General features: G+C 36.3%; 1 protein-coding gene across 9 annotated transcripts; it reads left to right on the forward strand.

Annotated features, from left to right (window-relative positions):
* The first annotated feature begins 158 nt into the window (after nt 1-158).
* Nucleotides 159-21495, forward strand: CEP44 (centrosomal protein 44). 9 transcript variants are annotated; one of them, XM_082403591.1, is made up of 13 exons: nt 159-411; nt 1614-1722; nt 2631-2678; nt 7048-7186; nt 9776-9923; nt 11110-11256; nt 11637-11759; nt 13740-13901; nt 14883-15089; nt 15577-15652; nt 18072-18196; nt 18451-18488; nt 19270-21495. In XM_082403591.1, the coding sequence occupies exons 4-13, from the start codon at nt 7098-7100 to the stop codon at nt 19310-19312; spliced, it is 1158 nt and encodes a 385-aa protein (XP_082259717.1). In that variant the 5' UTR covers nt 159-411; nt 1614-1722; nt 2631-2678; nt 7048-7097; the 3' UTR covers nt 19313-21495. The 9 variants fall into 9 exon arrangements, with proteins under 9 accessions (XP_082259717.1, XP_082259715.1, XP_082259714.1 ...); XM_082403589.1 differs by lacking the exon at nt 7048-7186 and having other exon boundaries at nt 232-411; XM_082403592.1 differs by lacking the exon at nt 1614-1722 and having other exon boundaries at nt 361-411.
* Nucleotides 21496-23861: the final 2366 nt, after the last annotated feature.

Raw genomic sequence — 23861 nt, forward strand, 5'->3', positions numbered from 1 at the left:
CAGAGTCCCGGTCTCTCACTTCGCATTCCGAGCCCCTCTGAGCCTCAGAACCGGGCAGACTTCGAATCTGCACCTTGGAATCGGACTGGACGTAGAAAAGACTCTCGGCAGGGTCAGTCTTCCCAGGGCTCTGTACGAACGTGCTGTGGAATCTGCAGCGGGGAATCCAGGAGCGCAGGGGAGCCGGCAGCTTGGAAGGTCCTGCCGCGGTGCGTGGCGGGCTTCCACCCGCTGCTCCGAATACAAACGGTCGGCGGGAGAAGCGCGCCCCGGCATCGGCGTCGGGCCGCAGGGAGTCGTTGCTGGAGGCTGGGCTCTCGGGGCTCTCGGATTGCACATGCTACCACCTCCTCTGCCCGTTGTGCGGGGCCGGAGGCCTTTGGAGCCCGTTCTTTGCTCGGCCGCTGCTAGGTGAGCGCGAGGGAGCAGGCGGGGCTGCGCCCCGGGATGGGCCGGGGTCGCCTCTCTCCGCTGCCGTAACCGAGGCCCCGGCTGGGGCGAGTGACCAGGGCTGCCTTTTCATCCTTTTAAATCAAGTGCAGGGGAGGAGAGCGCTAGACGTGCCTTGCCCATGAACCCGACTGGGATATCCTTTTGATAACGACGAAGTGGGAAGAGCTCATCTTCTCAGATGAGGTTGTGACTTAGGGTGGGGAAGTCCTAGACGGACCGATTCCTGCTGTTGGAGCCTCTGAGCTGAGGAGCAATCCGGCTGATGAGAAGGAAGAGCTGAGAATAGTTGATGTTTCCCTTGCTTTACATTTCCCTAGTGTTTCAGTGTTTCTCCACTTTCCTACAGGACTATAGATTTTTCCCTTTAAACAAAAATCAATCTTGAAATTTGGATTCCGGAATTAGGGCTGTAGTAGACTATTTTTCTAAAATTATCCACAAACCTTTTAACGGTTTTATATGTGAACACAGCAATCCTACAGAGTTATATACTTGACCCTTACTCCCCGTTTTCCCCAGTTTTCTCCTCTAATTTTGATAGACAATATTTAGCGTTATGAGCTGTCACAAACTCTTCGCCATCGACCGTCATCATTACACCAGTCGGTGTAGTTGCTTCATTCTGAACAAAAATCACTGAGTTCAATGGCATTCCATTGGGAGGCATCATTTAATGACCTCTAACAGCAGTGAGATTCAACTAGATTAAAAATCTTTAAAATGCTATTTTATACCATTTCCACGATGTCTCCTGTAATGAATTCAGTGGGGCAGACCTAACTAGTAGCAGAGAACTCTCTGGAGGAAGCTAGGAAGCAATACTGAGACCATCTTAATGGTTGAATCTGTGCTACAAGCTGAGTGATACATGCTTTTGTCTTTTAATTTCTTTTTATAAGGGTTATAAAGCGAAAATGTTAAGCGATTTCTTAAAAAGTTACTTTTCATGTCTGAAACTATGTTAAAATGTGCACAAGTCCTAAATTGGCTTTCATTTTAATGTCTTAATTTCTAGTGTTTTTTTCAGTTTTATAATAGAACAGTAAAGCCTTTCATAAAAATGTAGAGCAGTAGCTGTAATTTTTTTCTATAGTACTCAAAAATTTTTTAACCCCTTTATTTTTTCTATCCTGTTTATCACTTATCTCCTTCACGTACAGATCCCAGCTCTACTTGTATCTTACTCTTCTTAAAAATATTTATTCTGCTGGTACTGAAGAGGATGTGTTCCAGGGACATACTTTGTTGTCAGAAATTCCATTACCAAAGGTAGAAATAATGAGACATTGGTATATGTTACAGGACTTCAGAGAAAGGAAGGATGGAAAGATACCATAAAGTGTTAAATAAAACAAAAATTCCGTGTACCACAAAGATGGAACATATATCTGAAAGGATTAAAGGAAGTCTGTGGGAAGAGATAAAATTTATATTAAAGTTATAGAATGTCTTAGGAGAAAAGGTCCCCTTAGAAGAATTGTGTTACGATACGTGGGTATGGAACTTAAAACAAGCTAACACCTACTATATTGGCCATGGGCAACACCCAAGAATATATATTTTTTGCATTCAACAGCCAGATTAGTTCCCACTTTGTCTTTCCCAGGAAAATAAAGGCTGGTCTTGGGAAGTCATCTTTAACTGCTTCCATATGCACATAAATCCCCCAGTCATCCTAAAAGATGTTAAAGAAGGTTTACCCTTCTTGGCCAGTATATTGTAGAATGTGATTTTTAGGATCACTTCCTCTTTTTTCTAGTTCCCTCCCATTTGACACTACTTGAAATTCCCTCTGCCTAAAAATGTGTGTAGTTGAAGTAATTGATTGGCTGAAAAATATTGACTAAAACCCACGCGTGAGCATTTAAAAGTATATTCAAGAACGTGTTCTTTACCGTGTTGATAAAGGAGAGGAAGCCTGGAACAGGAAGATTCTATGTTCTTTAAGAGGAGGAAAGGGTACAGAGCTGGGTGGCCAGTGGCTTAAAATAGAAAGCTTACTAAATTTAGGATTTTGCAAATTGCTAGCCCACCTCTGGTTATGTATAGATATAAGGAAGGTGTGTAAGAAGGTGATTTGTATCCTAGGCAGCTGCTGGGGTGTTGACTAGGGGGAAATGACCGTACTAACTACTTCACCTGATTTATGGGTTGTTCTGTTTTGTTTTTAATGTCAGTGACTTCTTTTTAGAGGAGCTTCATTCCCAGAGGATTCAGTACTCAAGGTATTGTTATGTATTATTCTCCTTCTATGAAGTGTCCGTGGACAGTTATAAATACTAGCTATTTTTAAGTGTGTTATTGAGCTTTGCCTCACTGGCTGATTGACTTACAGTTTAGACGCCCTTTGTCTCTTTCTAGCAAAAGTTCTTAACCATTTATTTACCTGTTTAGTTTAGGAAGCTCCCTTGGGAATAACCTCCTTTGAGAATCTAGTGAAAGCCCTACCCGATGCAATAAAATGAGTCATTTAAAAATATAATTCCATGGTATCATTTTCTTTGAGATTTAAAAAAATGAACCATTTAATTTAAAATCCCCAATACTGTTCATGTCTTTTGGTGCACATAAATGTACACACGTATTCTGTTATTCGTATTCATTGGCATCATATTGCTGTTTCATGGGCCCTGAGTATGTGAGTAGATATCACTAATAAGTTTCCCAAAGTAATTGTACTAATTTACCCTTTCACAGCATTGTGGTTTGTTTCAAATGCTCTGCAACCTCACATTTTGGATTTACTTTGTGATTTCCTAATGATTAATGAGGTTGCGTATCTTTTCACATTTACTCTTTTGTAAAGTTCCTGTTCAGATCTCTTTACCATTTTTCTATTGAGTTGTCTTTCTTTTTCTTATTACTTTATAGGGTTTTCTTTTAGCTATGAATCTTTTTGTTGGTTATGTATATTGACAGTATCAACTTCCACTCAGTGGCTTTTCTTTCCACTCTCTTAAGGGTATCTTTTGATGAACAGAAGTTAGTAAGTTTAATGTGGTTCATTTTATCAGTTGTAAGACAAGAAATCTTTTTCTACCTGAAGATCATAAAGATATTCTACTCTGTGATCTCCAGAAAGCCTATTTGTCTTACATTTTACATGTAGATCTTCAACAACAAACCTGGAATTAATTGTGAAGGATGTGAGGTACCCTTTACATCAAGGGGTCAAGATTTATTTATCCCATTTGGATATTCAGTCGACACAGTACCATTTATTGAAAAAGACCATCCGTTTTCCAGGGCTACTCTGCATCAACTTTGTCATAAGTCTAGTGTCAATGTATGCACGGTCTATTTCTGTACGTTATTCCATTCCATTGTTCTGTTTGTAGATATTTTCAATAATTCTAAATTTAACTTTATAATGAGTCTCATTATCCAGTGGTTGAATTTTCCAGTTTAGGTCTTCTTCAGCATTGTGTTATTTATTGTTTATCGTTTGCATATCTATGCAAATTTTGGAATCAGCTTGTCAATTTCCACCTTTAAAAAACTGCAGGGAGTTTTGGGGAGGCGTGGCATGGAGGGAATACATTGAATTATGGATCGACTTATTGAGTCTTTAAATCCTTGCTCAGGATGTAGACCTCTTATTTAGGGCTTCTTTAATTTATCTCAGTGAAGTTTTCTGTTTTTTTTGTTTTGAGGTCTTACAGATCCGTTTTAGATTTATTCACATGTTTATGATATTGGAGGCTAGTGAATTATTTACACATATTTTTTTAACATATTTAAACATAATTTAGAAATTATTTGGGTAATACAGAGAAATACAATTGATACTTGTATATTGGCCTGCTGTCCAGCAACCGTGCTAAATTCATTTGATTTCTTTTGGATTTTTTCAAATACAATTATGTTGTCTGTGACTAATGACATTTTTATTTCTTCCTTTTTAGTCTTTATTCCTTTTATTTCTTTTTCTTGTATTTTTGTACTGTCTAAGACCTCTAGTACAGTATTGAATAGAAATGGTGAGAGTGGATAAGCTTGCCTTTTCCCAGTCTCAGGAAGAAAGCTTTCAATACTTCACCTTTACATATGATGTTTGCAGTAAATTTTTTGTAGATATCCTGTAGATGACTGCAGGCAGTTCCCTTCTATTCCTAATGTCCTAAGAATTATATCCTAAATGTTGAATTTTATCAAATGCCTGATTTTGTTGTTTTTGCTGTTCAAATTGTTTCAGCTTTGACCACTGGAAGCTGTTTCATTTGGTTCCTGTGTCCCTATGACATACGTGTGGGATTGGTTTGTTTGTTTTGTGTGTAATTTCTTACATTCTAGAATTATATAATGCCTCAGGCTCATCTCGTATATTTCCTGCCCCAGTCCTAGAATTGGCCATTTCTCCAGGGAGCCAGCATTACACATATTCTGCATCTATATTAAGCTAAACATGAGTTCATACTTGCGTGTCTAACTCTAAACCATGAGGCATGGCTCATTCCAATCTCGTCCCCTTGCTTATCTGTAAATTCCCACTCCAGCAGTGAGAATCCTGGCTTCTACTATTTAGCCATCCATTTACTTAATTGTTCAATTCCAGCATATATGTAGAATTAACCCATACGTACATGGGAAACAACTTTATACACCAGAGTATGGTGTTTCCGTGCAGCTCATTTTGCCTTTAGTCTCACAGACTCCACTCATTCCCAAAGTTACTTAGCAGCTTTTCCATCCACCCCCTCTGTGAGGTAGCTTTGCACATTAACTGTATGTGACCCTCCCTCTTACCTCTGAATCCTTGCAGCCGTGATCTCTATAGTTTTTATTGTCTCTACAGTTTTGCCTTTTCCAGAATATCGTAAAATGGAAACCAAACAATATGTACCCTTTTCAGACTGGTTCCTTTTGCTTAGCAATATGCATTAAGGTTCATTCATGTCTTTTTGTGGCTTTATAGCTCTTTCTTTATTGCTGAATAATGTCGTGTTGTGTGGATGTGTTCGTTTTTTAAATTCATTTGGCTATTGAAGGACATCCTGATTGCTGGCAGTTTTGGGTGATTAGGAACAGAGCTGCTGTAAACATTTGCGTGCAGTATCTTGTATGTACACTAAATTTTCAGATCACTTGGGTAAATAGCTATAAGCACGATTGCTGATTGTATGGTGTTTAGCTTTGTAAGAGTCTGCCAAACTGTCTTCCAAAATGGCTATGCGATTCGCGTTCCCACCCACCAAAAATGAGAGTTCCTGTTGCTCCGTATGCTCATAAGCATTTGGTGCTGTCATTTTTTTGGATTCTAACCATTGTAATAGATATGCAGTGGTATCATTTTTTAAATTTGTAATTACTTAAAGACATTTGATGTTGAGCATCTTATATGCTTATTTGCCATCTGTGTATCTCCTTTAATGAGATTTTCAGATATTTTGCCCTTTTTTAAATTGGGTTGTTTGTTTTCTTACTCTTAACATTTAAGAATTCTTTGTATACTTTGGAAACAAGTCTTTTATCCAGAATGTGTTTTATAAATATACTGTCTGCAGCCTGTCTTTTCATTTTCTTAACAGTGTATTTTGTAGAACAGAAGTTTAATCTTAATGAATTCCAACTCAAATTTTTTATGGGTTGTGGTGACATTTTCTAAAAACTCATTGCTAAACCTGGGGAATCAGAGGTAGTTGCCTAGCTGAGCAAGTTATATGTGTCTGGGGGTGGGGGGGTGGGAGGGGAAGCAGAGGGAAAGTGAAAATCCAGGGTTCAGCAGCTTCTTATACGGACTTTCAAATAATCATTCTTCTTTCAAGGCCCTGGCCTTACCCTTCAGCCTTTCAGAAGTATCAGGTCCCCTCATTTCTGAAGCTGTTGCTGTTGTTGGCTTCCTCCTAAATAGGAGGATGGGATTGACCTACCTTTGCTCTGCTAGGTTGGTTATCACTCATCCATCTGTTTTCCATCTTCCAAAATTTTGTTGACACATCCTTTGTCATGTGGAATCCCCTCTAGTTTTCTTTACCCTGATGAGTATACATGGTTTCTAATCATTTACTTTCATTTTAGTGGTGTTTAGAAAAGGTAATGAAGGTAACATGCATTTAACCAGCTGCCATATTTAACCAGCTGAATTCTGAATTTTTTTTAACTTATCTATTTTTATTTTTTAAGCAAACGATCTGATTTACAACTATGTAAGTTCGGAACCCTGGGAATACTGACCAAAGCTGTGCTAAATTTCTTTGTCTCCATTTCTTACTGATTTTTATTATGTACCCTTTATAAGCATCCAAAATAGCCATTGATGGAGATTATTTTAGGGTGATATGTCTTCCCAAATTGTACTTTGTTGTACCATTAAGTGTTTGGGAGAGTGTCATATAATATCAGACACATTGTTAGAAGATAAACATAAGGCAAACTTATTTTTTTAATGAAAAAATATTGAGGGGAAAAGTACACCTGACATTCAGGAATATATGGACGATACAAGACAGTACTAGACCAGTAGGGAAGATAAATTAGGTGAGAAATAACTAAGATAAATATGGTAAGTGTGTATGAGATTGAACAAAAGAGATTAGAGAAGCTTCAAAAATACAAAGAGTTGAACAGTGTTTCATGGATTTTTTTTTTTTTTAGGTGAAAAATTAGATAATTTCCAAAGCTGGAGCTGAATCGAATGTTAAATAATGGCAACAGGTGACTTAAAAAGAAGCTTACGGAACCTAGAACAAGTGCTTCGCTCGCTAAATTATCCTAGAGAGGTGGATTGTATAGGGTGAGCTACAATATCACACTTCTTTGTATTATTTTCAGTAATGATGTGAGGTAATGCTTGACATGAGGGGAGTATCTAAATAAAAATCCAGATTTTATCTGGGTCCTTTAAATTTTTTCCTTGAAATGACTAAGGTATTTTAGAAAGCAGTTAGGAAGGAGTTTGTTTCTAAGTAGGAATTAATGAAAAATTCCAACTCAAGAGATTTAAAACAACTTTTAGAAGTAGAAGCACAATATTGTTAGAATCAGGTGTGGCCTCTGTACAACGTTTAATCTCATGGAAGTGTAATGGATTTCATTAGTTCTGTAATTTACCACCCTCGCACATTTAGTTGGGTGGTATTCCTTTTTGATTTGGAAGATTCTAGTTAATAGATTTCTTATGACAATTTATACCATGCTTGAAGATTGTTATTAAGCTATCTCACATAAACCTTTTGCTTTAGTTTCCACTTTCCAAATGTGACTTATTCGCCTTTGTAGAATGTCGCAAGGTACATTTCTTCTCTAATTCTGCCAACCTAATACGGTACTCCCATCATCCTCTTATCGTTTAATACCTCTTTTTCTTCCTCCCTGGGATGGCTGACTGGTTAAATGTTCCCCCCACTAGAATGCAGCCTGACATCTGGGGCTTTTGTTTAGTTCACTGCGGCTAGAACTGCCCACATCTAGAACTGCCTGGCACATCTTAGAAGCTAATTAGACATTTATTCAATGACTGTGTCGAGGGACAAGTCCAGATTAGGCATATGTTCAAGTAGTGAGTGAAACTGGGTTGGTTTAACCCAGTAGAATCCTAGATAGTCTTGTCAACTAGGGAAAGCTAACCAAGAGAAGGCTGCGAGTGAATGGATAGTGAGGAGACTAGGGAAAGTTTAGCTCTGATGACTGTTATTACGAGCATCATATGTGAGAAGCAGAAGGCATTCCCTAGTCTGCTCCCACAGTGTGTACCAGTCATGTATTGGTTCCTCAAAACAGGGAAATCTCTACTATCCAGACTGGCAGCGGCTGAATCAGTTTGAGTAGCCAAGTTTTCTTCTTCCCACTTTAAGTATTAACATTTTAAAAGACATTTTGCATAGGAATAATTCTAAAATATACTGATGATTCTCCTGTCTTCTGAATACAGCATTCAAACATTTGATTTTCTTATTGACCCAAGAGTATCGTTAAGAACAAGTTTACATTACCTTATAAGATAGTAATGTCTGCAGGGTTTATTGAGACGGGCAGTGCTACCTGCTGCTGCTTCAGATTGCTCTCCCCGATCCGACACACACACATACACATACAAACACACCCTCCGCGTATTTTGATTCTTTATACTTTTTGCCATTTTAAAATTTTTTCCTGACATCTGCTGTTTTTCGTGTTGGCCTGTCAATTTATAATATCTGTTTCTCTTACTGTTTCTGGTCTAAGTCCTTAGAAACTAAGTAACCAAGATTTTTGAGATTGTTTAACATAAGAGGTATTAAATGCAGACCTGGCTGTTTTCTATTCATAATGTGGATAAAATGGACACATTTTGCTCTAAAAAAGTACTTTTTCATTTCCTGTTTTGAACTGTCTTACAGAGAGACAAGGTTGCTAGAGCAGTTTTCTCATTGGGTAAATTATAATTTTACCCATAAACATAAAAAAGAAACAATTTATGTTTGTCCTGCAAAAAACAAAATATAATCTTATCATATTTGTTCCCTGCCTTATTGAAAAAAATTGGGCAGCGATGGGGAGATTTATGTATATGTTTGAATTTTGTGGAAAACAAATGTTTTAAGTAAGTACATTATCGCATCAGTTGAACAAATACTTTCTGTGCCTTGTGAGAGAATCAGTGAAGGCGCTTCTCCTTGAGAAACAAGATCTGTGTGTGGAGACAATTAGACAACAGTACAAGGCAGAGCATCAGGTGTCAGATACTGAACACCTGGGGAGTCGTTCTGAGAGAGATCCTTGTGGATCAGAAAGATGGCTTCATGGGAGGCTTGAGATTTGACTGATGATTCATAAAGAATGAATGACAGATAACAGAAGAGTAGGATACGGTTCTAGGCTGGAGGAATTAGCGTAAGCTAATAAGGTAGATTCCAAATGGGCCTGATGTCAGGGGAAGATAGTAAACTGGTCAGCTTAGTCACAGTTGATACCTTTTCCAGCCCTGTTTTCCTCATCTGTAACTTAGAATTCCTAACATTTTCCCTTTGCCTTTGTGATAAAGAGCAAGTGAGGTAATGTGAGAAGTGTTTGCAAAACCAGAAAGCCTACTTGTGTACTGTAAGGCCGTACATTTGCTTTATTAGTAGGAGAAAATGGAGTAGATCGAGTAAGGCTAAGCTTTGGAAAATCCATAAATACTGTGGTAAATAGACTGTTGGTACTAAAGAGTTTTTGTTTCATAGTTAATTTGCCTACACTGGTTTAGAGTAGGGGATGGAATCTAAAGGGTCTTGTGCATCACCTAATTATTATGGCTATTGTGTTAAATTATGAGTTTTTGACAGCATTTCTTTTATTTCCCTGATTATCCAACTTTGTGGAATTAAGCTTATTGAAAATCTTTTTCTGTTTTTCCTGACAGTTTGGTAAAGGGAGACACAGCAGCCTCTCTGCCCATCATCAGCTATTCCCTTACCTCATATTCACCTTATGTAGCAGAACTTCTGGTGGACTCCAATGTAGAGCTCATAGCAAAGAATGACTTACGCTTCATAGATACTGTCTACAAGGTATTTTGAATTTATGAAACAATAATGCTTTTAGAAGTCACTGAATGGTTTTCTTAAGATTAATGTTATTGTAACTCAAATATATGCCGCATACATAGTTGACAGAGTATTTTCAGATGCATTTATCTCATGTAAATGCAGTCCCTGTTATAATCAAGATGCAATTCAAGTTTGCTATATGTTTCATACTCTAATAAATATGAGGACTGGTAATTGTCATTGGTTATCATTTGCCTTTTTTATATCAAATTTTAGTAAAATTTGGTATACTGGCAGAAGTTAGAGAGAAATGTGGTTTTAGTGAGTAAAGTTTGTTGTTCAGAAAATTGTGAGTTAATTGTTTATAAGAAGGAACTACAACTTATGTTGGAACAACTTGTGTTCCTTGAGGTCTGAAACCATGTCTTATTATCTACTCTAGTACCTGCACTTGTACTATATGTATCCTGAACTTAATCTCATGTTTGATTTTTCAGAACCCTACTTTGTATCATTAATTTTTGCTCATGTACTGTGGTTTTCTTAACCTTTTTAAAAAAATAGTAAAGCCCATTTATCAAATCAAATCTTGTTTTTTTTCTTTTTTAGGTAGAGTTTGATGAAATGGTAGCCTTTAAATATAGTCTCTGTTTAATCTTCCCTTTCTTTGTCTCTCACCCCAGAAAGCTTCCATGGAAGCCTGAGAGGCACTTCTAGGAAATCCCAGGGTCCACAGAGTAGGTTTTGAAAATTACTGGTTTAATCTGTATCTCTCATTTTATACATGAGAAATCGAAACTCAGTAGCCTACCGACTTGTCTAAAAATCAAGTCATGATTTCTATAAACAAATAGAACTGTGGTTTTCTGATATCTGCTATAGTAATCTTGTTCAGCGAGCTAAGGAGTTTTGTTTTTTTTTAGTACCTGTGAGGATATTTGAACTTTTTATATCTTTTTCCATCTCTCTGTACAGCTATCTATACTCTGGTACATCCCTAGCTAACTGTTTCCTACCTGTTCTCTTACCTGGTCAGGACTCACAGCACCCCTACAGGTTTCTTTAGTGCCCGATATATAATGGCTTAATCCTCTCCTCTCTCCTCTCAAAAATGGCAGTACATCCCTGACCAGGTGGTCATTTATAATTTTGGATTTTTGAAAGAAATTGCTCTCAAGTATTACATTGATCTGTTTCCTCTTTACAGCTTCTTCGTGATCAATTTAATTATAAACCAATCTTGACGAAAAAGCAGTTTCTCCAGTGTGGATTTGCAGAATGGAAAATCCAAATTATATGTGATATTTTGAATTGTGTGATGAAAAAGCACAAGGAGTTGAGTGGTCTTGAGAAGGTAATTTTATTAATAGATTTTAACTTAGGCTAAGCTGCTATATTTTAATGTATAAAGTCAATACCCTAGTCAGCAAATGAATGCATAGTGCAATTACTGCGCTATTCACAGGTCTGGGTAACCTTACAATGCCTGATGTTTGCTTTAAATACTAGTGACTTGTATTTGCACACTTGTGACTTGGAGCTACTAGTCCTAAACTAATAGTTCAAACATAATACATTTTCATCACTTTGTAATTTTCAAAAGATGTGTAGTCTCATTAGACTCGGCATTATTTGGCAGTCACATTTCATATGAAAATTTAAGTGATAGAGGAATTTAATATATACATCATGCTTTCCCACACAATTTATGACATCTTAATACCTTTTTTTTAGACTCCATCACAACAAAGGAAAAAAATCAGTTCTGCTAAGTCAGAACCTTGTTCAAGCGCTGAGAAGACATCAACTGAACCTGTGGGCATTGACGTCACTGGCAGGTTTATGACTTCAGGAAAGGTGGGAAAATACAAAGAGAATGTGTCGTGTAGTGTTAAGAGTTACCTACCTAGTCAATCCAACGTACAAGGTTCACTTTTCTGACTAGCATCTGGTAAAACATTCTGCTTAGACATTAGAGTGTAAGGATTTTTAACAGTACATATCATATATTATCTGGGAACATCCCTAAAGTTATAAGAAGAGGGTAGAAACGTACAACTGAACAGGCTTTCTCTTTATATTTCTAATCTTTAATTCTGCCTCTTGCGATCATGAACATTTGCACTGAATTACGTATCTAGTCTTCCTAAAGACCCTCCCTTTACTTACAGTGATAGGTCATGATTTACATACATTCATATTTCTATACCAGGACTGTGAATTATCCAATGATTGATAGTTCCTTAAATCTATAATCTGGTTTTGGGGTAGTGTTTTGAATATTTTCTCTTTGTTGGTAGATATCTTCCCTGCCCTTGTCTGCTTCAAGCACCTGTGGCTGAATGAGTCCAATGCCTTTAGGGATAGTTTTTCCATCTCTAAGGGAAAATGAAGCCAAAATATTATTTTATAATGGTAAATATACTTTCAGCTGTCTTCCACCTTGGGCAAGCCCTTTGAGATTGAAGGATAGACTACCAGATGAATAACCGATGTGTCATTAGATAAAGGAATGTGAGTATTTTTTGGCTGAAGTAAAATCTAGGGAATTATTTTTCCCCAATTCAAATATGAGTTATATAAACAGAATCTGTGAAGATATTTATACTTTATGCCATTATAAAAAGTAGTGACATTTAACTGTAAGAAAAAAGCTCTTATGTCAGTAACTTTAAAAAAAAATATGCTGGTTTTGCTCCAGGTGATGAGGGCAATATGAAAAGGAATGTAAGTGTCTTGTATCCTTTCCCAACTAGAATTGATCTAAACAGGGATTTTCTTATACTGATTTTTTTTATATTCCTTGTGCTTAGCACAGGATTAGGTCCATTGTAAGGACTTACTAAGTATGAGTTGATAGAACTGAATGCATTTTTCAATCTTCTATTTCAGTATGGGGGCTGAGGGGTGATGTAAATTGTCCTAACAAAGGAAGATACAAAATTTGAGGACATTAGACTTTTTAATTTTCGTAAAATAATGTTTCCTTTGTTATCCATCAAAATTTTGTAAATTACATCAAATTCTTAATTCTCAGAAATCTGAATAGTTATTAAAAGTATTCCAGTTGAGAAAAGTTGGAGTAGTAAGTGCATTCCTTTGTTTACATGAAAAACTGAGTCAATACTGAAGCAAGTTGTCTCCTCCCCAGTGCCTTCTCTGGGGTGGTAGTTGTGACTTCTTTGTCACATGTGCTGAGTTCATGTTCATACGCAGATTGCCCATAGAAAAGGAAGCAGGCAGAAGAGTCCTACGTAAATGCGGTTTGACCTGGTGCCTTTACTCTCAGGACTTTCCCTTAGTTTGAATTGTTATTGACAGTCTTATGTTTTGTGGTTTGTTTAATAGAAAAAAAAAATTGTAATGAGTCCTACTCATAAAGCCAGTTCTTGATTATCTACCTGTGAATAGTGTGTTAACCTTTTAAAAATAACTTCTTCTTATGGAACATTTCAAACCTGTACAAAAGTATCCATTCTGTGATTCAGCAATTTGTCAACTCTTTGCTAATCTTGTTTCATCTTAATTGTAACCACTTTTCCCAACATCTTTTCTCCCAAACCTGAAACCATTTGAAACAAGTCCCAGACATCACTGAATAAATATTTCAATATTTTTGTAAAATATAAGAATGCTTTTTAAAAATCATGACCACAATTGTATCATCACACCTAAAATAATAAGTTTGTAATATTTGGTATATGCATATGTGGTAATTTAAACTTCTGTAAATCTTAAATGGGAGATAGGATGTTTCTTTTGAAAAATTACTACGTGTATGTTTAAAATAATGGTGGAGAACACGGAAGCATCTCTGACATGTTTTTCTCTGTGCAGAAGAAAGCTGTGGTGATCCGGCATCTGTACAATGAAGATGGTGCTAACATTCCTGAAGATACAGTAACAGATGTTAATGAAGCATTTGATATTTGTGACTTAAAGGCTGCTGAAATAAAGATTCCTGAATTACAGGTTCCTGAAATTAAGTGTGAGCAGCAAGTAAGAATCTGGGACTTCTTTAATAGATGCCAATATTTCTTGCTTTGATATACATGACTATTTCAGATCTAATCTTTGGAACATTTCTAGCCTTTTAAATTATTGATCATGGCATGTTACCTTTGTTACCATTACTTAAGAATCAATAAGTCTTACTGAATATAATTCAAAAGATATTATTTGCTGCTTATGTTTAGGGTACTAGGAGAGATGTCATGGGTAATGCAAAGATGAATAAGACATAGGACTTGGCTTCGAGGAATTGACAGTCTGGTGAGAGATAGAGATATACTACTTTGTTTAGTGAAGGTTCTTTATCACCTCTTCCCCATATTGATGAATGGAAAAAAATGGTGCATTACCACCTTTTCATTTTCCTTTTGGGGCCCTTGCTGTCCTTTGCTCTCTCTCTCTCTCTCGGGATATCATTGCTATTACTTTGTTGCCACAGACCCCATTATAGTGTCTCGTCTCTACTGCTTCTGTTAAAACTTCTTTTTCTGTCCGTCTTCTATGTCTTGTGACTTCTATACATGTTGGTATACAGTTGGCATTTAAAAACTACCAGATGACCATTAGGCTTACTTCCTGTTTATAGCAAACGGAACAATCTCATTTCTCGGTCATTTCCTCTTAGCTTTCTGCTAGATCTAGTTATAAGAAGCTAGTTACTTACAGTTTTATAGTACAAACTGATACTGTTCTAAGAGCTTTATGCAAATTAATCCATTTAATCTTACAAGACCCAAATGAAGTTGGCACTCTTGTCATCTTTTTTTTTTTAATTTAAGGAAATTGAGGCATCGGGCATCTTGCAGGAGCTAGTTTAAGTGTCCAAGGTGCCTGCTCCAGAAGTAGCACTCTTAACTCTCATGCTGTCCTACCTGTTGTAACTATTGAAACAACACGTGGAAATGGGAATACACTGAATTATGGGAATTTTAATCTGCGTAATATTTTTAATCTTTCTAATCATTCTAGGATACAGAAGTCAATCCTGAGATTATTGCACTACAGACTATGCTTGCTGAATGCCAAGAAAAGCTGAAGAAACTGACTTGCATAGAAAGTAGATTAGAATCTTTGGAAGAAAAAATGAAAGGGAAAGTGATGGTGAATGAAAAAACCTGGGCTGATCTTCTAAGTCGTGTCACTCTTCTTGAAACAGAAATGCTTTTATCTAAAAAGGTATTTTCTTTCCTTTACATTTATAGAATATCTCAAGATACAATAAAGTAATTCCTTTGTTCATTATTATTCTCTTATTTGGAATGTTAAATAAGAGAATACTTAGGTAATGGGAAGTGTTCAGTTGGGATGAAGTCCTGTTTAGGAACACCCTGTTTGGTGATGGTTGTTGTGACTATTGCTTTTCTCTTCATCAAATAAGATAGTCTGACAGACTTGTAAGCTGAGCTTTTAGAGACAGTTACGTCATTTCTGGTCCTAGTCTGTCTCTCCTTCCTAGAAAGTTAGTAGATTCAAGTTTTCTCTCTCCTTCCACATTTAAAAGATCATTTTTTATATGTAGGGATATTTATGTTTTGCTTGTAAATAAAATAATCAAAAGTAAGTATTTATTATGTCATCTATATATTTTATGCTTAGCAGTAAGAGCATAAAATGAGAACATATCTTTTTATTTTATTCTAAATACTAAACTGTATCATTCCAGAATGATGAATATATAGAGTTTAATGAGATGAGTGAAGACTGTGCTTCTAGTAGCGACATGGATAGTCTCAGTCCGGGTAAGTTCTTGGCGTACTGGAATTGGTGATACGGTAAGGAGTTTTCACAAAAACGGTTTTATAGTATTTGGTCATTTTAATTATCCTCAAACCTTATTTTTTTAGAAATTGCAAAGCTCCTAAAAACAAAGAAAATATCAAACTTACAGACTATAAGTCAAGGATTGCTAGAAAAGCCAACTTACATGTCTTACATGTAGTAGTTGAATAAATTCCAGTGTACAAAATTGCAAACTTTTAGAGATGTTTTACTCTTTTAATTGCAAAGTGCTTTAGAATAATAAATGGACCTCCAAAGTTTCTAATTTAGACTTAAGTAGTAACTTTTGCATATGTAAATAATATATGTAAGAGAAAAAAACACATTTGTCAGTAACCTGTAAAGTGTTACAAACCTCTTGCATTTCAACAGTTCACTGATGGTAATAAAATGAGAAGGACCTAAAATTAAGACAAATCTTCTCTGTGTCACTTAACCTCACTAGGCTCCTGACATTTTCATTGTGACGGAGCAGCAGGGATAAGATTTCTGAGCTGCTTTTCAGTTAAAGCTTTAATTTTTTTGATTCTTATACTTTTCGAAAAGGCAAAGGTCTAAATTTTGTCGTGTTTGTAATTAAATCATATTTGCAGAAGAGATATTTTGTCCAGTTGAGAATTCATAATGAAGCTAAATTTTAAAATCTGTGGGTGTTTAACCTCATTAAATCTTTCAGCTACTATGTGTATAACAATTTAACAACAACACATTGTAGTGGTAACTACGGGCCTGCACTGTTCCAACTGCGATAGTAAAACATTTACTTCTCAAAGCAAGATAAGTGCTATTATTATCCATACTTTACAGATGAGGAAGAGAGATTAAATAACTGCCAAAGGCCACACAGCTGTTGAACGATGGGACATGTTTGAAAAGAGGCAAATTAGCTTTGACGTTTTCTCTTCAACACTACATATTCAGTGCACGTGCCAGTTTCATTGCACAGAAAACAAGTTCAATAATTAGGTTATTAAATATAATTATTTGACATGCTGCTTCTGGCAGTAGATTTATTATAGACTACAAATCAGATTTGGTAAAAGTTGACTCTTTTCCATTTATCCTTCATTCATTACTCAACAAATTTCAAAGCTCAACTCTAAGATCCTTGAGAGCAAGAACTTTATCTTATGGTCTGTCTAGCATAATGTCTGTGCTTCTGTCACCAGTATCTATCTGTATATGGTAGAAATCAAGTTTTTATGCATTGAAAGAATACTGAAGCCTGCTATTTGCAAAACACTGCCTTTTCCAAGTTCGATTTCACCTGTTTGGGCTTAGTACTTTTTAAATAACAGGTTACAGAACATACTTTTAACACATTAGTCCTATGCTAGGACTTAACAGTGATGAGCAGATAGACCACTATCTGAAATGGATTATAGATTATGAATGAGTTGAATACCTAGTCGCAAAAAATGTATAATCTGACCCGGATCAGTTGAGTCAAATTTATAAAGCCTGACACATTACACCTTACCTCTCCATGCTACCTGGAAGCAGAGGGTTTGAATTCCTTTTGATGTTGAGAGCAACAGTTCACCAGTCTGATCTGAGGATCATGTTAAGTTGGGAATGCTTTTGGTGAAGTTCATGCCCATTAGTAAGTAGAGGAATGGAGCAAACAGGCAAGAGAAGGAGACAGGAGAGACTGTGGCTCCATGAGAGACCAGAGTTCTCATGTGCTAACACTTTGTTCCCTGACTGAGGTTGTCTGTGTAGGCTTACAGTTAAACTACGTAAACCAGTTTAAATGGGTACCTGATTTTTTTTTTTTTTTTTTGGCCTTGTTTTTGCAGCCAAATGTACCGTGGACTAAAAACATAGGGCTTATGGGATTGTTTGGACAGGAACTTGTCTTCTCTGTGATGTTCTGTATTCAATTCGATGGTAGGAAAGACTTGCCATCATTTTGTTGAATAATATCAGGATACTGGAAATGGAAAGTTGTTCAGTTCTTTAGAGTAATAAATCTGTGAACCTGAATTTTAAGCAATTTTTTTCCATACATATCAACTCAGGGTAGAATGTTTCCTGATTTTTAGGAAGTACATATAGTCAGTTTTACTAATAGTTGCCACCATTTTAAGAAAAGAATATACACGGATCAGTAGCTTATGTAAAAATACATTAACCTGCATATTCAATTGATTGCTATCATGATAAAGATAATATTACTTTTTGTGATTTTTATTGACCAGTTTTTAGCATCCAGATCTCCATATGCAGGTCATTATCCTAAAAGAATATTAAAAACTCATCTAGACCATAGGCATTTTATATTGAGATGTTTACATTTCTTCCCTCTATACATACAATTTTAGATATTTGACTCTACTATGAAAGGAAATGGTAACCTAAAAATTAATTTCTCCACAGATAGAAAAAGCAAAGAGGAAAGGCAAGCAAATATTCCTTTGTCCTCTGGTTATAGTATGGTATCATCCGATTCAACTCCCAGAGCCTCAACTGTTAATTACTGTGGTTTGAGAGAGATTTCGGAGGTAAGAAGAACTGACAACTACTTAGGTGATTTCCTTTGTAAGGTCAGGAGAACGAGCAAGCATTAGATTTAGTTGTAGAAGCCACGGGCAAGAAAAATAGTGAAGCTGTAAATCTTAATCTCATAAAAATTCTTTGTGATAAATAAACGGTACTTAATGCAATGTTTTAGACTGTGTTTTATATGTTCACGGTCCTTCTTTGATTATGGTTTACTTTGAGAAATGGCCTAAATTTGTTGCTTTTTAAATTAAAGGAAACAACAATCCAGAAAATGGAAAGGATGAAAAAAATGTAAGTAACAGAAAGGGGCACCAGAAGTTCATTTCTCTATAGGGAATCGTGTTGGATTACAATATATAGAGAACGTGCATGTGTGTTTCAAACCTTGAAGGCCTCTCAATCAGGTGTGGAATTTCCTTCAGGACTCCAGTGGATAATAAATCCACCTCCAGTTATGTGTTTGTGAGACGAGTCACTGTTTTTGTTTCCAGCAAGTGATGTAAAACATTGTTAATGGAATTAATTGCAGATTAAAGAGTGCAGTGATCTTTTTGGTTGATAGTTAATCAAGAAGTTATCTATTTTTGATAACTACTTTATCAAAATATTAAATTGTGTATGTAGATGGATGGTTTGGAGACATTTTAAGTATTGTGAAAGTATTGCTAGTCCTTTTCAGAAAATTGTTGGTATGGTAGTACTAAATATGATACTTTTATCTAGTACAAATATGAAATTACATGATTTTTTTAAAGAACAGTTGAAAGAAAATATGAAATGAAATTGTGTAAGATCATCATGCAGCCTGCTACTTTAAAAGACTATAATTTTTTTTTTTTTGGAAATTTGAGATGTGCTGAAATAACTTATGCTTCAAGAATTAAAGACGCATAATTGACTCTAGTTGTTTTTCCTCCCCTTCTGGCCATAGTATACTTATTAACAGTAACTACCTATAAATAAGCAGTGAAATTTATTTAAGGCTCAAAAGCATAACTGCAGCAACCTAATTCCTATGCGTCACTATGAATTTGTTATTTACTTAATATATTATTTACGTATTATATTCCAGGTTTGAAGAAACTGCAGAGTTACTGAAATGTCCAAATCACTAATTATAGAATTTTCTGCATGAACTTCTCTAGGACTTTGGCTCCTGTACATGTTGTATATCTTTAAGAGTTCTCTCTGCAATTTTAGTATACTGTAATATTTTTATTAGAGTTTGAATTCCATTTGGTATATTAGCTTTTTCATTCAGTGTTGAATAAATACGTAAATATTTTTGTGCTGTGATTATACCGCTTTACTCTTTTCCTATTCTTAGGAAAACTTAGGTGCCAGTACATTTCTTTTGCAGCGTGAAGTCATTCCAGCACTGTATTTTTGTGTTGACATTTGTTGGCAGCGTACTAAGTAGTTTTTTAAAGTACAGGCTTGAGGACCGTGGTTTACATCCGGTTGGAAACACTCCACCTGGGACTTGCATATTGTCCCCAGGAGGCTCTCGTACATACCATCTTGCCATCTGTACTGACGAATATCTTGCAGTGAAAAGTTAAATATGCTCATTGAGACTGAAATACAGCGAAAATACAGCTATTTCACGCTCAGTCAAAAGGCAGCAACACGTTTGCAGTTAACGTTGAGGAAGTTAGGGCATGGTTCTCCTTTTGTATTTGAAAGCAGGCTGGACAGTGGTGAAAATGGGCCGAGTATTTTAGTGCTCTACTCCATAACACATTTGAAGAGCAGCAGCTCAGACCCAGATGGTGGCCATTCCTGTGTTACAAGATACACCGTGAGGGTTTTTTTGTTTCTTGTTTTTTTAAATGATGGGAAGTTATATGTCTTTCTAGAGAGAGAAAGAAGTCTTAGAGGAAGTTACATTAAGAGAAAAATGAAATTCATTTTAAAATACTAGATAAATTCTTTTATTTATTCCTATGTTTATATAAATGTAATTTGATATTTGTCACCTATGAAACATTAATAGTAAGTTAAAATTCTAAGTAGAGATAACTTTTAAGAAGGCATTTTTAATATTCTACTACAGGTACATGTGTAGTCGTCATACTTTAAAATTATGAACTTTTGAAGTTAGCATACAGCTTTGAATTTAGTAGTTTCAGTAAACATTTCTAGAATTAATGAATCCAATTAGCTTTATTTTTCCAATTGTAAAAAAATTATAAATCAAGAGATTACAAAAGAAACTACTTTGTCAATTAAACTTCTAAAACTTCAGCATCAGCATGGAGTTGTAGCACCACCTTGTGGTTTACATGCCAGTATTTTACCTTTTATTAAGATATGTGATTTCCCGTAAAACATAGGATCATATTTTCCCTTTTGAAAAACTCAATTCTAATTTTAAAAAGAAGTGGTTTTGAAATTTTTTTTTTTGTACAAGAGAGAAGAAAAGATCATCTTCTTTTCTCATGGTCTCTTTTTCCCCTCCCTCTCCTTTTTCCTTTATGTTAGTGTACATATATACCAATTAGATGATTTTAAACATTTTAAATTTCCTGATATACATTAAGTGTGCCAAGTATAAGTTTCTATTGAAAATACAGTAAAAAGATGTCTTATATTATCTAGTGGAAATTTGGAATCCAAATTTTTTTCATACTTTTATCTAACAACTTAAACAGGAACTAATGACATCAACACATAACACCACCAGACATTTATACTTACAAAGAATCTCACTCTACTACTTTGACAACATAATCTTTGGGGAAAAAGAAAGCAAATTTGACTTCACTGAAGTTGTTGAAGAGAGAGCAATTATTTATTATTCTAACTCTCTTAGAAATAGTAGAAAAAATTTTCCCTCTTAGGTAATTAGTAGTTGGTAACCACAGACCAGCCCCTTTTGATTAACTTGAAGGTCTTGAGAAAGTAAGGGAGGGGGGTCCTGGAGAGATTTGGAGCTACATAATTAAACCCGTAGTTAACTGGAATTTTCACTAACTCCATCCCCTTAATTCTCCCATAAGTGGGATGAAAGGTAATGTATTATACTGCCCACGAAGGCGTCAGCAGCTGGTGCGGCCCTACTTGTACTGTGCGCTGTGAATACAACTGCACAGAGGTCAAATAGAAACACTAAGAATGCGTAAGGTGAAGTAAGAAGAAGTAAAGTCAACTGTATGAAAATTCTAGGCAAAGCCAAGGACTATTAAGTTGGAAAAAGTAGTTCTATATTTGTTTGTTTGTTTTACTTTAACGCTTTGTAATGTAATGTTTTAACATGTAATACATTCCCTAAAAAATAAAACTTCAAGCCTTTGGAGCTGCGTTTCACGCTACTCATTCCTCATAGCTTTACATCATTGACAGGCACTTGGGGAAGCGTTAAAGAGCAAAAGAACCCTGTCAGTTTTACAAGCTACAACACTTTTTGAGCTCCAATAACATTATATATTTAATTTTTACTTTTTAATAATCCCAAGGTTCACCTAGTGAAAATGTCAGGTTGTTTATACTACTCACTCAAAGAGTGAAGAAAGCAGTAGCGACACTGAGAATGTGCAGATGTATTGGGGTGGGAGGGGATTTTTTTAAATCCATACTCATTTTATCGTGGTTTTTATTTATTTCTAATACATGTAGGAATGGGTACTGTATAGTATGTATGTCTTATTTTTCTCTGAAGTCCACTAAATCACTAATAGAAATTATTCGATTAAAAAAATTTTTTAATGCAAAGTATTCAACTCAGCATTTTAAAATTAAGAACCAGAGCACTTATTCAATAAGTATCCCGAATGTGTAAGTTATTTGAGTTATACATTATAGATGGGTGTTAAGAAAAAGGAGAGAATCATAATTTTAGTTACCCAGGAAGGTTAAAAGGTGGGGATTAGAGTGATAAGGAGGCTGAATATTTTGGAACACTGACTGGCACCTAGTAAGTCCTAGTTTGTAGATATAATCCTTCAGTTCACTTAAATTGCTATGTACTTGGAGTGTAATCAACTTATTAAATCATGGGGCAGAGCTCTTCAATTCGTTTGGTGTTGAAATCCTGAAAGACATGTGTCTTGATTGTCTCTGTGGATTGGCCTCTCTTTTTATTTATTTATTTATTTATTTATTTATTTATTTATTTATTTATTTATTTTTGCTGTGTTGGGTCTTCGTTTCTGTGCGAGGGCTTTCTCTAGTTGTGGCAAGTGAGGGCCACTCTTCATCGCGGTGCGCGGGCCTCTCACTATCGCGGCCTCTCTTGTTGTGGGGCACAGGCTCCAGACGCACAGGCTCAGTAATTGTGGCTCACGGGCCTAGTTGCTCCGCGGCATGTGGGGTCTTCCCAGACCAGGGCTCGAACCCATGTCCCCTGCATTGGCAGGCAGATTCTCAACCACTGCGCCACCAGGGAAGCCCTGGCCTCTCTTAAATTGTGCTTTTGCCCACTTTCTTTTGCTGAGAGTGACTTCCCCTTCCATCTGGAAAATTTCTGCTTATCCTCTAAGACACTGTACCTTCCTTGGAAAGACTTCTCACAATTACAGAAGCCAGATTATAGTCTCTCTCTTTGCTGCGTTATAGTACCTTGTTTATATTTCTTATTTTTACACCAATTTCATAGCTCTTACTTGTTTATATGAAGTTAATATCCATTACTTCTGTTTTTGAGGGTTTTGGTTTTCAATCTTCTTTCCAATGTTTATTTCCCTTAGTGCCTAGCATTTGTTCAAAGTGGTAGTTAATATTTACCTGGTGGCCAAATTAATATCAAATTATAACGAAATTATAAATTATAATCAAGGTTTCCTGATAAGTAAGATTTTATCAGGTTGAAGCTGTGGTCTGGTCAGTCCTGCTACATCCTTTCTATGGAAGGAATGTATTGACAGAGGAGAGATACAATCAGTACACGTTCTAGACAAGGGTTGTCATACCTTATATGTATGCTGATGAATGCATTTAGAATGACGCTTCAGGTGTTTACTAGGTGCCAGTTAGGGTTCCAGGCACTGGCCATAAGCAGAGCACAGGTATAAGCGTGATTCCTGTTCTCCTGAACTAACAGCTGAGCAGGGGAGACAGATAAGCGATAACAGTGTCTAGTAAGTTCTAAAGGGGAACTGTCATGCATCTGAGGAATCTGGGATGGAGGAAGTGGCGTTAACCTGAGTCCTGAAGGATGAGTGATGGGGCGGGTAGCCAGGGAAGAAGGGGTAAGCAGCAAAACGAGCATGAAAAAACTCAAAGGCTGGAGAGGAAGGCCGCTGGGAAGAAGTTCACTAGGGCTGACATGCAGAGTGTGCGTAGGTGTGGGAGGCGGCGGTACAGCGGCTGAAGATCAGTTTATCCAGGCCCCAGCAGAATACCAACCAGAGCTGGGTTTTTGAAGGATTTGATTTAGCGCTTTGGTATGGAGAATGAATGAGAGGTGGCAGGGCTAGAGGGAGAGGAACCATTTAGGAGACTACTGCAGTAATCTAAGAAAGATGGTAAGCGTGACTCAAATTATGATGGCAGAAGAGATGGAGGGACATAATGGGGTTTGAGAGAATGTATTTTTTCCCTTGACGGCTGTCTTAAATAAGAAGCTCAATAAGTCCAATTTAAGGACTATCCGATTTGGTATCTGCATTGGGGGATGGGGGATGATACCACGCTAATGTTTAGCTTAATACTTTGCCTAATTAG

The sequence above is a fragment of the Balaenoptera borealis genome, assembly GCF_965194805.1.
Source record: "Balaenoptera borealis genome assembly, chromosome: 8".
NCBI lineage: Eukaryota > Metazoa > Chordata > Mammalia > Artiodactyla > Balaenopteridae > Balaenoptera > Balaenoptera borealis.